At 46.8% G+C, this 14,704-nt stretch overlaps 1 protein-coding gene across 1 annotated transcript in view; it reads right to left on the bottom strand.

Annotated features, from left to right (window-relative positions):
* The window catches only part of SLC25A20 (solute carrier family 25 member 20), a 30,513-nt gene extending 20,786 nt beyond the window's left edge, over window positions 1-9,727 (bottom strand). Inside the window, exons 1-3 of the mRNA XM_082638883.1 lie at window positions 9,514-9,727; window positions 3,046-3,138; window positions 879-1,006 (exon numbers count right to left, since the gene is read on the bottom strand). Of these exons, the coding sequence (XP_082495009.1) occupies window positions 879-1,006; window positions 3,046-3,138; window positions 9,514-9,618 (326 nt within the window). The 5' untranslated portion in view covers window positions 9,619-9,727. The remainder of the gene's footprint in view (window positions 1-878; window positions 1,007-3,045; window positions 3,139-9,513) is intronic.
* Between the last annotated feature and the right edge of the window lie 4,977 nt (window positions 9,728-14,704).

Raw genomic sequence — 14,704 nt, 5'->3', positions numbered from 1 at the left:
AAAGCCCGTGCACAGCAACAAAGACCCAATGCAGCCAAATAAATAAATAAATTAATTAATTAAAAATTTTAAAAACCCAGAGAAACCAATATCTGAAATAATTATGTTATTAAAATGAAGGGCTTCCCTGGTGGTGCAGTGGTTAGGAATCCACCTGACAATGCAGGCAACACGGGTTCGAGCCCTGGTCCGGGAGGATCCCACATGCTGCGGAGCAGCTAGGCCCATTTGCCACAACTACTGAGCCTGCACTCTAGAGCCCAAGAGCCACAACTACTGAGCCCGTGTGCCACAACTACTGAAGCCTGCACGCCTAGAGCCCGTGCTCCGCAAAAAAAGAAGCCACTGCAATGAGAAGCCCACACACCATAATGAAGAGTGGCCCACTCTCGCTGCAACTAGAGAAAGCCTGCGTGAAGCAGCGAAGACCCAATGCAGCCAAAAATAAGTAAGTAAATAAATAAATAATTTTTTTAAAAAATGAAGTAAAACAGAAGTTGGAACCTTCCCTTCTCCCAACCAGGTGATGGGAAACAAGGCTCCTGCTGTCGTTACTGCAGCACCAGGTACCTTCATGGCATTTTACACACGTTTTAGCATTCAGACCTCCCAATGCTGTACAGTTAAGCGATACTACCTCACAGAAGAAATTATGACAACCTAATAAGGGGGTGGGGAGGGATCTGAGTTTTTCTTTCTCCCTTTTGGTTCACAGGGCAAAGGAAAACTCAAGTACCTCCCTCACGTGGAGCAACCAGGAGCTAGCCCTGGGGACCCAAGAGGACAGCCACTGCCTGTCAGCCAAGGTTCTTTCCCTTAACCTGTGTCACACCACCAGGCAGAACAGCATCGAGTCCTCCAGGCTTGTAAGTACTCACCTGAGCACATCCTCTGGGTGTTTTTGTTGCAGTTTCTTCCCCAAACCAAACCCAAAGAAGCACACGGCAAACATGGGGGTGACCCCAATGATGGGGGCGGCCATGCCCCGATATAGACCCATGATGCCCTGCAAGGAATCACAGAAGTGGAAGCCGTTTACAGACACAGCTAACTTTTACATCACTGAAACAGGGAAGCAGTGTGTCCTCTGACCTGTGGCCTCCTTCCCTCCCCTCCCCTCCAAGCAAGGAGAGCTTTTAAAAGGAAGAATACTCCACATTTATCAGAAATAGTTGTCTTCTTATACACTGCTGGAGAAACTGAAAACAGTTCCTATTCTGGAAGGCAATCTGGAAATATGTAGCTTACACTTTCATCAGAAAATTCTATCTAGAAATGTATTCTAAGGAAATACTCAGATATAGAAAAGAAAGACATCAGGAATTTATTAAGTAGCAAAATTCTGGAATGAACCTAAAAACTCCCAAATAGGAGATTGAGACACATTATGGGAACTCCATAAATGGACTATCACATAGCCATAAAATCACATTGTAACATGAGAAGAGACTACTAAGTGAAAAAAAAGCAGGCTACAGGGACTTCCCTGGTAGCGCAGTGGTTAAGAATCTGCCTAACAATGCAGGGGACACAGGTTCGAGCCCTGGTTCGATTCCTGGTCCAATCCCTGGTCCTGGAGCAACTAAGCCCGTGTGCCACAACTACTGAGCCTGCGCTCTAGAGCCCACGAGCCACAGCTACTGAGCCTGCGTGCCTAGAGCCCATGCTCTGCAACAAGGGAAGCCACCGCAATGAGAAGCCCGCGCACCACAACGAAGAGCAACCCCCACTCGCCACAACCAGAGAAAGCCCGCATGCAGCAATGAAGACCCAATGCAGCCATAAACAAACAAACAAACAAACAAACAAACCCACGCTTCCCAACAACTCCACTAGCCTTCCTTCCACTGTCTGGCCTACCCAGTTCCATGCAGCACAACCAAGACCCATCTGGCAGCACCAGAAAGCAGAGAGCTCAATCTGGCACAGCAAAACCCAGAGACAAGCACAAATATAAACTAAGGAAGCCTATTCAACTCTGCAGGGAGTTGGGTTTATACGAGCCATTCTCACCAGGCCTCCAGCAACCAGCACACTTCCCAGGTGCTGAATAGGTCCTCAATAACATTTGCTGACCAAGAGGCATGTAATCCTGCCTCTCTGTAAAGGCAGAGAACTCTTAGCTGACTTGAAGCCCAAAGCCTCCACTGGACACCGATCAGACTCCATTCTGGTCTGATGAAGGGAAGAGAGACTTACAGAAGAAAAGGCAGCACCGTCTCACACATGGGTGGTTGGGTAGACTTCACCTCAAAATCTTCCTCCCATGCCTGGGTCCTGCAGGAACCCTGGGAACAACTTTTCCTCCCAGACCGAGTCCATCACTCACCAGCATCCCCTCTTTATCTGGGTGACACCTGCTTCTCAGTTTCTGTATATTTGATAAACACTATATATATATTTATTCATATTAGAGTTATATTTTAGGAAACAAAGGAAAAGTTCTCAACAAGGTCTTGTCACATATGTGCTAATGAAGTCAGTAATAAACATCAGTAGTAATTAAACCTTTTTTAAAATCCCATGTTTTCACTTTAAGAAATATCTGAAAAATTACTATGTAATTCAATAACCTCAAACCAATTTAGTTTCCTTTAGTTAGTTTAGTCTAGGGGTTTGAAGACTCTGCTGGCCTCTTTCACTGTTCCTCAGACTAGCTGACTCTTCCTCCAGATTTTATGTGAACTTCTGACACTGATCCCTGTCAAACTGACTGATCCAGATTTGCATTTTCTTCTATTTCACATCTCCAACTATTCCTCATGAATTCCCTGTGGTCTAAATTCTGCCTTTCAAAAGAGAGAACCATTTTAGAACCATTTTATTAGCTTCAGTCATTCACATAAAACAGTAGCTGGAACTACCAAAAACTCCAGAGCGATGACAACAGGAGGGCATAGGATGGCACAGTGAGAGAGCCACAGCTGTGGGCTGGACCTCCGACAGAACTACGCAAAGTCACCCTATCCCCCAGAGAAGTAACAAATCAACCCTGTGAAACTGTTCCTCTGAATAAGAGAAATGCCCAGCACCAAGATTCTGTACCTCTCTCATAAGAGTCTTCCGGAAACAGTCAAAGGTCCCAGAATACATGGGAGGCTGTCCAGGCAAACTTGGGGGCTGCGTCTGCAGTCGGACCTGAAACCAGAAGTTAAAATACAGTCATTTCCCAGAATCAGAACTGCCTGTCGGTAGCGATGGCCCAACTGTCTGCTAAACTCTTAACAGAAAAAGCTGCCCCTCTGTGCACGTCTTCAGCATTCACTTTATCTGCTGGATTCAGACTTCTCTTTCCTCCATTTTATTCAAACCCTGTACTCACAAGTCATTAGTAGCATGCTTTTGGAGAGAGTCACAGTTCCTTTGATTTCCTCAGCCACTTACTTTTGCTATTTATTTCTTATCTAATGGATCCCACAATGATCCAGTGGAAGAGGTACTACCAGTTTACAAATGAGGAGGCTGGGTTTAGTGAGTTCAAATCATGTGCCAGTGAATGCAAAGCTCAGTTCAGCTCTAGGCACTCTCCACACCCATTTGAAGTGCCTTGTTGGTGGTTAGGTAAGGTGCTCAACAAAGATATTTTGGAGTGAGGTGGATTTCATCCTACTTTTCTTGGTCCTCATCCTTCTCCACCTTTTGGTGTATCCAATGCTTCAAACTGTCTCTCTCTTTAAACATCCCTTCTTGGTGCTCCTTCCTTTGTCTTCTTTTCTACTCCAGGCGTCCTCCAAGGCTAAGTACCCTACTCATCTGTTCCACTATCCCCTTCAAAAAACTCAGATTCCAGGGCTTCAGCTTCTGCTCAGTGATGACTTTTACTCAGCCATCTTCAGACCTTCTCTCCCCACCTTTTGGGCTACATTTCAAACTGCCTGGAGAAGCTCTCCCTACTCAAATCACCTCCAGAATCTCATCCTTTTGATGAATCACCCATTTGTGCCAGAGCCATCAGGCTACCCTCTTTCTCAGGATTTGAAACTCTAGCATCTGACCACTTCCTGTTACTTCTCCTCCTCTTATTCACATGGGCACCAAGGCTTTTGGAGAGTTCCTTCAAGAGTCTCCCAGAATCCTAATTCTTCCTCTCTCCAACTGAAGTCCTCTCCTAGGCCAAGTCCTCACCTATTCTTACCCAGTGTGATGGTTTTCAAATATGCCCACTAACTCTTTGATTCTCTTCCCCTTCAAAAGTTAATCCTAATTCCCCTCCCCTTGGATGTGGGCCAGACTCAGTGACTCACTTCTATCAAACAGAATGTAGTGGTTTTGATGCTATGTGACTTCTCCAAGGCTAGGTGACAGAAAGGTCAGCTTCTGCCTGTCTTCATCTCAGGTTATTTGCTTTGGGAAAAGTCAGCCACCATGTTATGAGGATACTCAAGCAGTCTGAAGAGGTCATGTGTGGAGGAAAGAAGGCCTCCTGACAACAGCCAGCACTAACTGCCAGCATGTGAATGAACCACACAGAAGCCAATCCTTCGGATTAGTACAGTCCTGGCCAACATCTTTTTGTTGCTTTTGGTTGAAGGAGAGGGTCTTTGGTTCAGTACTGGGTTTTTTTAAACAGCTTTATTAAGATATAATTCATATACCATAAAATTCACCCATTTAAAGTATACAGTTAAGTGCTTCTTAGTGTATTTGCAGAGTTGTGCAACCTTTATTATAATCAGTTTTAGAATATTTTCATGACCCCAAAAAGAAACACCACACCCATTAGTAGTCACTCCCCATTCCCCTCTTCTCTCAGCCCCTGGCAATTACTAATATAGCTTCCATCTCTATGGATTTGCCTATTCTGTATATTTCATATAAATAAATCATACAATATGTGGTCTTTCACACTTGGCTTCTTTTACTTAGCATAATGTGTTCAAAGTTCATCTATGTTGTAGAATATATCAGTCCTTCATTCCTTTTTATGGGTAAATAATATTCCACTGTACAAACATACCATGTTTTGTTCATCTGCTCATCAGATAATGACAAATTACATTTTTTCCACTTTTATTATTATGAATAATGGTGCTATAAACTTTTGTGTGCAGGTTTTTGTGTGGATATTATGTTTTCAATTCTCTTGGATATTATATTACCCAAGCATAATTGTATTGGTCAAGATTCTCCAGAGAAATAGAACCAATAGGATATGTAGATTTATTTATTTGTTTGTTTGTTATAAGGAATTGGCTCACACAATTATGGAGGCAGACAAATCCTAAGACCTGCGATCAGTAAGCTGGAGACCCAAGAAAGTCAATAGGATAGTTCTAGTTCAAGTCTGAAGACCTGAGAACCAGGAGAGCTGATGGTTCAAATCCCAGTTCAAAAGCTGGCAGAGAAACTAACACAACATTGTAAAGCAATTATATTCCAATAAAGATGTTAAAAAAAAAAAAAAAAAAGCTGGCAGGCTCAAGACCCAAGAAGAGCCAATGCTTCAGTTTGAGTCCAAAGGCAGGAAAAGACCAATGTCCCAGCTCAATCAGTCAGGAGGGAGGAGTTTCAGCTTTTTGTTCTATTGAGGCCTTCAACTGACTGGATGAGGGCCACCCACATTAGGGAGGGCAATCTACTTTACTTAGTCTACCTTAAATGCTAATCTCATCCAAAAACACCCTCACAGATACACCCAGAACAATGTTTGACCAATATCTGAACACCCCACAGCCCAGCTGACACATAAAATTAACCATCACAGGAGAACTGCTGGGTCATATGCTAACTCTATGTTTAACCTTTTCAGGAACTGCCAGACTGTTTTCCAAAGAGCATTGTATGAATGTTCCAGTTTCTCCACATTCCAACATCTGTTATTTATTTTTTTTTTTTTTTTTTTTTTTTTTTTTTTTTTTTCCTTTTTGCGGTATGCGGGCCTCTCACTGTTGTGGCCTCTCCCGTTGCGGAGCACAGGCTCCGGACGCGCAGGCCCAGCGGCCACGGCTCACGGACCCAGCCGCTCCGCGGCACATGGGATCCTCCCAGACCGGGGCACGAACCCGCATCCCCTGCATCGGCAGGCGGACTCTCAACCACTGCGCCACCAGGGAGGCCCTATTTATTTATTTTTAATTATAGCCATCATAGTGGGTGTTAGGTGGTATCTCACTGTGATTTTTATTTACATTTTCATGATGGATAATGATGTGGAATATTTTTCATGTGTTTATTGGCCATTTGTATATCTTCTTTGGAGAAATGTCTATTCAGATCCTTTGCCCATTTTTTTCCTTAACTATTTTATTTTATTTTATTTTATTTTTTATTTCTTTATTTTTTTTGCCACACTGCGTGGCATGTGGAACTCCCCTGACCAGGGATCGAACCCGCGCCCCCTGCAGTGGAGGCACGGAGTCTTAACCACTGGACCACCAGGGGAATCCCCCCAGTTTGTTTTTCTTTTTTTTTTACTGTCATAAAATACACATAAAATTTACCATCTCAACCATTTTTAAGTGTACAGTTCAGTGATATTAAATACATTCATAACGTTGTGCAACCATCACCACCATCCAGAATTCTTTTTGCCTTATAAAACTGAATTAGTTTATTAGTTAGTAAATTAGTTCACTTAGCCTAATGTTTTCAGTATTCATCCATGTGGTTGCAAGGTCAGAATTTACTTCTTTTTAAGGCTGAATAACACCCCATTGTATGTATATGCCACATTTTGCTTATTCATTCTTCCATTTGTGGACACTTGGGTTGCTCCCATGTTTCAGCTATTGTGAATAATGCTGCTATGAATCTATGAACAGGGGTGTACAAATATCTCTTCAAGACCCTGCTTTCAATTCTTTTGGGTATATATCCAGAAATGGAATTGCTGGATCATATAGTAATCCTATTTTTAATTTTTTGAGGAACTGGCATACTGTTTTCCACAGTCACTGTACAATTTTACATTCTCAACAGTGCACAAGAGTTCCGAGGTCTCTACATCCTCATCTAATAATAACACTTGTTATTATTATTATTAATTTATGTCCGTGCTGTGCGGCATGCAGGATCCTAGCTCCCCAACGAGGGATGGAACCGTGCCCCCCGCAGTGGAAGTACAGAGTCCCAACCACTGGACCACCAGGGAAGTCCCTATTGCTGTTGTTTTAAGCCACTAAGTTTTGGGATAAGTTGTTACACCGCCAGATATAACTGATACACCCAGTTATATACTTCTGCAGTCTTTTTCCTTGCTATTTTTCCTGCTCTGAGTTCTGCTTCCTAATTCTTCTCAGGTTGCTATCATACTAACTTTTCCAAGACACCATTTTCATCATGCTGTTCCTCTATTAAATTTCTCATTCTTGATTTTGTTAGGGCCTTATGTCCCACACTAAGGAACTCACTCTCTAGGCAATGGAGGTGACATGCATATCTGAGGAATTTATGGGACACAACAGTAGAAATGTCCAGAGGCTCCCGCTGTTTTGCATCCAAAATCCCTTATTTGGTCTTCAGATCCTCCATGGTCAGGCACAACCTGTCCAAGTTAGTAGAGAGAGAGAAATAGACCAAAACTTCTGACTGATACCTTTTTGTGATTTTGTATAAATCTCATATGTCTCATCATGACATCCGCCACCCAGGCCCAGCAAGAACATTAAAGTCCTCCACAGCTGGTCTTATTTTACAGCCTGCTCCCACTGTCAAGCCTATATCCACCTTCACTCCTGCCTTCCCCCTACCCAGAATGTCTGGGTCTCCCTACTTCTCCAGTCAGAACTCAGCCAGCCCTTCATCATGTGCCATAAAGCCTTTCCAAACTGAAGTGCTGCACCTCTTGCCTTCCCAGACCACAGTTAGTCGCCTCGGACCTCTGAAAGTGCCTCTAGGCCAAGCTTTGATTGGAGGCCACCTGGCTCTTTGAGGTCAAAAGGACAGTAGTCGGCGATTTGTGGTTTTGGCTTAAGCTAAAAGGAGACTTTCTGGCTATTAAAAATGCAGTGAGGGCTTCCCTGGTGGCACAGTGGTTGAGAGTCCGCCTGCCGATGCAGGGGACGCGGGTTCGTGCCCTGGTCCAGGAGGATCCCACATGCCGCGGAGCGGCTGGGCCCGTGAGCCATGGCCACTGGGCCTGTGCATCCGGAGCCTGTGCTCCGCGACGTGAGAGTCCTGCGTACCGCAAAAAAAAAAAAAAAAAAATGCAGTGAGCATTTTCAGTCATTTCCATTTCAGTACAGAGGTCCTCGGGGCCCTTCCTGGTAATGACATCTGATTGGGGAGGAAGGGCAAGAAGATATGGAGGTAGGAGCAACATTTGTATTAGGGAGCAACAGGGTTTCGTTTTTCTTTAAAGAGAGGCCCCAGCTGCCTAGAACTAACAAGATCAAGAGTAGAAAGAGAGGCCAGACAATTCTTCTCCCTTACATCAGTGCTGCTTAGAACGACCACTGTCTGGGAAGCCCTAACACACATGGCATTTACCAATTACTGAATAAACATCTGATTTTGTGTTTCACAGTGCCCAAACCAGCCCAGTTGCTTTAATCCTGGTCCTGTGATAGAATGACCCCAGATCCTCTCCTAGATGAAAGGCAGCAAAGAGCTTGCTGCCCAAACTTGCCTGGAGAATGTCCCCAAAGCAATTTCCCTGTGGAGGAAACCCAATCCAACATTCCAATAAGTCTCCTACACAGGCTTCATGCCTGCTCCCTACAGGCTCACCCTGGCCATGATCTGTCAATTTCCTCCAAGTGTGTGCAGAAATAAGGTTAGAAAACTAGGATGAAGCTTTGAATGCTAAGTCACAGGGTATGGACTTTGGTCTCCAGCAAGGCCTTGCTGAAAGTGTTGCAGGGGAAAGAGTTGATGCATAATGTGAGGATAAGCAGGGAACAAGCCCTGATGAGTTTCCCCCTTCCTGGAGCCTCAATCTGACCATGGCTTCCTCACCAGGTTGTTGTGGGGATCAGCCTTGCCCTGGGAAAGCTGATCACTTGCTTTCCCTGAAAGGAGCTCAGTCACTGAGGACATCATCGCTTCCCACAGGAGGCCACTCAGGCTAACATGGGGTGACAGGCTGAAGATGGTCAAGAAAGGTTCAAAGGAGATAGTGGTGGAGCACTCTGGGCCCAGAGGAATGTGTCAAAAGACATGTCTGGAATAACCTTGCCTCAGTCTTTAGCTCTCTTCCTGAAGCGGGATTTACAGATGCCTTTTTCAACCTTGCTGATAATGTTAGGGTTTTCAGAAGTCAGAGCTTTGGGGCGGTGCTTTTTCTTTACCATCCTCAAAGAAGTGGAGCCAGATCAGAAGAGGTTTCCGGACAGAGAACTTTTTTTTTAAATCAAGAGCCCTTGGTGGGCGGTTAGAGGCTGCTCACTCTGCAACGTCCAGCTCTCTGGGGTGCAGGAACAGTTTCCCCGACCCCCGAAAGGGAGATTCCCTAGACTTCTCACGGAAGCTCCCACGGGCCCCGCTTCTATCCCAGACCGAGCCTCGCGGAAGACCCTACTTTCCGCGCCCTGCCCGGGCCTCCTCCCTCCAGCCCGCGCCCCAGCATCCTCGCACCTTGACCGTGTCCAGCGGGTGCCCCACGAACACCAGGCACATGCCTCCAAAGCCGCCGGCCAGCAGGTTCTTGAGCGGGCTAATGGGCTTCGCCTGGTCTGCCATGGTCCGTCCGTCAGTCACCGTGCCTGTCGGTTCCTGGCGGCCCCGCTCCACTGCCCCAGCCGCGGCGCCGGCGCCGCCGACCCTTCACCCACTTTCGGGTGGGCGGGGCATGAGCCCGGGGCAGGTCGGGAGGAGGGCCTAGACCACTTGCCAGGCCCGGCTTCCGCCGAGGGGAGATGCTTCCGGTCGCAGCCCGCCTCCATGGGCGTGGCTTAAGGGAGCGGGGCGGGCCCGGACGCCTCGTGGGCGGTGTTTGGGAGTGGCGGCGGCTGGTGGACTTACTCCTCCGGGAAGACTTCCCGGACTTGAGTGTTTCCTCCCTTAAGCTCCCGTTCCTCCACTCACTCCGCAGAAGTCGATTGCGCTCTGCTATGTGACAGGCGCCCTTCCAGGTGCTGGAGTCACAGCTGTTAGCACAGCACATAGGTCCCTGTTCTTGTGGAGCTTACAGGTCATAACAAAGATAAATAAGTGAAAAATGCGTAGTGTATCAAGTTGTGATAACTGCTATGAAGAAAAATAAATTTGGAAAAAGGGTTAGAGAGTATTGGGGGGCAAGGAATTTGCAATTTTCATTTGGTGAGTAAAGGACAGTTTCACTGAGAAGGTGACTGAAGAACTGAGAAGCTGAGGAAGTGATATATCCATAGATATGGGGGGAGGGGGAAAGATTTTCCAGACAAAAGAAAAGAATGCAAAAGCCCTGAGATGGGCTGTGCCTGGCCTGTTTGAGAAACCACGTGGAGGCCTTTGTGGCTAGAGCAGAGTTAGGGAGAGGAAGATATGGAGGTAATGTTGGCATATCAAGCGGGGCTTTGTGTGACACTGTAAGGACATCAGTCTCTCCTCTGAAGTAGATGGGAGCTATTCTGGGGTTCTGAGCAGGGGATTGACATAGTCTGACTTATGAGTTAATAGAATCCCTCTTTCTGCGGGTTGAGAATAGACTACGAAGCAGGGAGCCTTGAGGAGGCTAAAGGTCATGGTCAGAGATGCTGGACTCCATCAGAGCACAGCACAGCAGATGGTGAGATGTGTTTGGATTCTGGATATATTCTGAAGGAAAAACTTAAAGGAATTGTTTTTTAAAAATTTACTTTTACTAATTTATTTTTGGATGGGTTGGGTCTTCGTTGCGGTGCATGGGCTTCTCATAGTGGTCACTTCTCTTGTTGTGGAGCACGGGCTCTAGGAGCATGGGCTTCAGTAGTTGTGGCTCACAGGCTGTAGAGCACAGGCTCAGTAGATGTGGCGCATGGGCTTAGTTGCTCTGTGGTAATGTGGGATCTTCCTGGATCAGGGCTCGAACCCATGTCTCCTGCATTGGCAGGCAGATTCTTAACCACTGCGTCACCAGGGAAGCCCAGGAATTGTTAATGAACAGAATATAAGGTACATAAGAGAGGAGTTAAGGATGATGCTAATGTTTTTGACTTATTGACTCTAGGTGGACGGTATTCAGGTATTCACTATATTACTCTTTCATCATTTCTGTATGTTTGTAATTTATCAAATTTAAAAGCTGTGAACAGGGCTTCTCTGGTGGTGCAGTGTTTGGGAATCTGCCTGCCAATGTAGGGGACACGGGTTCGAGCCCTGGTCCAGGAAGATCCCACATTCTGTGGAGCAACTAAACCTGTGCACCACAGCTACTGAGCCTGTGCTCTAGAGCCCGCAAGCCACAACTACTGAGCCCAACTACGTGCCACAACTGCTGAAGCCTGCGCACCTAGAGCCCATGAAGCCACTGCAATGAGAAGCCCGCACACCACAATGAAGAGTAGCCTCCACTCGCTGCAACTAGAGAAAGCCCGTGGCTAGCAATGAAGACCCAACGCAGCCAAAAATAAATAAGTAAATAAATTTATTTTTTTTAAAAAGCTGTGAACAATAAACATACCCCTATCTACAGCAGGAACCTCACTGCCAAGCTAACCTAACAATAGTCCTCCTCTGTAGGCACTCCCAGGCTAGCAGGAAGCCTAGAATAGGGAGAATGGACCATGTATGCTAGGGGTGGAAATATTAGTGACAGGATCGGGATTGGGATCAGGAAGTGAGCGGGCCTGACTGGTGCAGAAGGCACCAGGGGAGTGGAAGGGAAGTGGAAGGGGAGTGGAAGGGGAGTGGAAGGCAAGGAGGCTGGGGCAAGGCCCAAAAGCCTGTTTACTCTGTGTTACAGGCTTTTTCTAGATGGGGATGGGGAACCATGGAAGAATTTTAAGCACAGTGTTGACATGATCAGGTTTGTTTTAGAAAATCTATTTTGGATGGATGAATGTGTCTTGGGAGAGAATGGAAGCAGGGAGACCAGTTAAGGGAAAATTACAGTGGTACAACGAGAGGCAGTAAAGGCATTAACTGAGCCTGGTGCTCATCGCTGGATTGGCGATGGTAATGGGACCATGTTTATTTCACTTGTGACTTGTAGCACTCCGGCTGCAGAAGAGGATCTAATTTAGAGTCAATCTGCAGCTTCAGGAAGAGATGGTGTTTGTTATAGAACCGCCCTCCTGTTAAACCCTCCTGGGAAACCTGATAAATCCTCCTGGTAAACCTCGACACACCTGAATGTGGACTCCACTGAAGCTCACCAGCTTCTATTAAATCCTCATGGGGTAACTGATAATCCACTAAACAAATGGTCTTCCTGCTTCTTCATCTGATAAGCCTTACACACAGCTAGAAAAGTCATTGGAATGGGCTTCCCTGGTGGCTCAGTGGTTGAGAGTCCGCTTGCTGCTGCAGGGGACGTGGGTTCGTGCCCCGGTCCGGGAAGATCCCACATGCCGCAGAGCGGCTAGGCCCATGAACCATGGCCACTGAGCCTGCGCGTCCGGAGCCTGTGCTCTGCAACGAAAGAGGCCACAACAGTGAGAGACCCGCGCACCGCAAAAAAAAAAAAAAAAAGAAAATTCATCTGAAATTTAATCTGACTGTGTCATTCCCTGGCCAAAAAACCTTCTTCAGCTCCTCATTGCATCAGAATAAAATATAAGTGGTTCAGGGGCAGTCAAGGTTTTTCACAATTTCATGCTAGCTTACTTCTTCAAACTTATTTTTCCCTAGACTGTATCTTCCTCTCTGAGCAAACTGAGCTTCTACTGGTTTACCACACAGACCTGTTACTTAACTGACCTCACCTCCCACTGCCGACAGCCAGGCTTTTACATATCCTGTCTCCTTCAGCACAGAGTATCCTTCCTCTCACCACTCCATAACACACTGATGCAGGAGATGGATACCAAGTTGCCCATATGCTAGACATTGTCCAACCTGTGGTTCTTAGTAATTTTGGGGGTGGAGAATTCCTGGCACCCTCTCCCCAGAAAAACGTACGCATGCATATGCACCTCCAGGTTTGCTATCAATTTCATGAGAACCTGAAGCTATCCTTGGACCTCATATAAGAAGCCTTGTTCCTAGACCCTGGGAATCAAACATGAATGAGAGGGGCCTCCCCTTAGGTCACACCCTTCCCAAGACAGCCCACACCCAGTGACTGAGCAAGGTAGGGATTTAATGCCTGACCAGTCTGGTCTGGTATCAGATACTCTGACAGGCAATATTCACTCCAGGGCTTCCCTGGTGGTGCAGTGGTTGAGAGTCCACCTGCCGATGCAGGGGACACGGGTTCGTGCCCCGGTCCAGGAGGATCCCACATGCCGCGGAGCGGCTAGGCCCGTGGGCCATGGCCGCTGAGCCTGCGTATCCGGAGCCTGTGCTCCGCAACGGAAGAGGCCACAGCAGTGAGAGGCCCGCGTACCGCAAAAAAAAAAAAAAAAAAAAAAATTCACTCCAGTGTTCTCTGCTAGGTTGGTGGCAGCTCATTGGGTCTGCAACACAGTTTAACTTCTGCCTTTGCCTAATTCTGCTTCCCAGGCTTCCCTGGTGGCACAGTGGCTAAGAATCCACCTGCCAGCGCAGGGGACACGGGTTCAAGCCCTGGTCTGGGAAGATCCCACACGCTGCGGAGCAACTAAGCCCGTGCGCCACAACTACTGAGCCTGCACTCTAGAGCCTGTGAGCCACAACTACTGAAGCCCATGTGCCACAACTACTGAAGCCCGTGCGCCTAGAGCCCGTGCTCCACAACAAGAGAAGCCACCGCAATGAGAAGCCCGCACACTGCAACAAAGAGTAGCCCCCACTCATCACAACTAAAGAAAGCCCGCACACAGCAGCGAAGATCCAACACACCCAAAAAATAAATAAACAAAATAAATATATGATTCTGCTTCGCTTTACGTATGTTGGTCCCTAATAAATATCTTGCTCCCCAAACTCCATCTCAATATTTGCTTCCAGAAAGTCCAACCTGCAACAGTAGTATTCAACATCATTCCTTACCAAAAACAAAATAAAACCAAAAGCAAAAGAACATAAAACTGTAAACTTAAGATTTGAAGTAGTCCGCTCGGCTACCTACAGCAGAGAATTGAAGAGAAAACTCCCCAGGGCGCTCCTTTGTCTTCTCCGGGAGTGACAACGCTGCTTTCCCAGTTGAACCCCGTCCTCCTTTGCGATCCGCTGAGGGCTGCAGTGAGCATCGCTTATCCTTTGGAGCCCTCTGCCAGGAAGAGCCAGTTGTGTGTGGCCCCTGGTGCCTGGCCATTCCCATCCAGGCTGGATTCTCCAGAGTTCCCCAACCAGGGATCAAACCTGGGCCCTCCACAGTGAAAGCGTGGAGTCCTAACTATTGGACTGCCAGGGAATTCCCCACACATGCACAGATTCTTGTAAGCTCCACACAAACAGGATATGGAACAATCCCCAAACTCCTGCCAAATTCCCTCTTACTGTGCAGGAGGTAGTCACTTTCCTCTCACAAGTAAGCCTGAGTAAGTACCTAGGAACCAGATGTGATAGGTGTATGTTTAACTGCTAAATGTTTCCAGAAGAGCTGTTCTAGTCTGCATTACCACTAGATACAATGTTAGAGCCGTGTGGCTGACAGGGTCTTGGTGCTCCGGCTGGGTGTCAGGCCTGAGCCTCAGAGGTGGGAGAGCTGAGTTCAGGACACTGGACCACCAGACACCTCCCGGCCCCACGTAATATCAACTGGCGAGAGCTCTCCCAGAGATCT

The sequence above is a fragment of the Mesoplodon mirus genome, assembly GCF_964341445.2.
Source record: "Mesoplodon mirus genome assembly, chromosome: 12".
In the NCBI taxonomy this organism is placed as follows: Eukaryota; Metazoa; Chordata; class Mammalia; order Artiodactyla; family Ziphiidae; genus Mesoplodon; species Mesoplodon mirus.
Note: the sequence above shows the minus strand (reverse complement) of the source record. Positions and strands in the feature narration are given on the sequence as shown.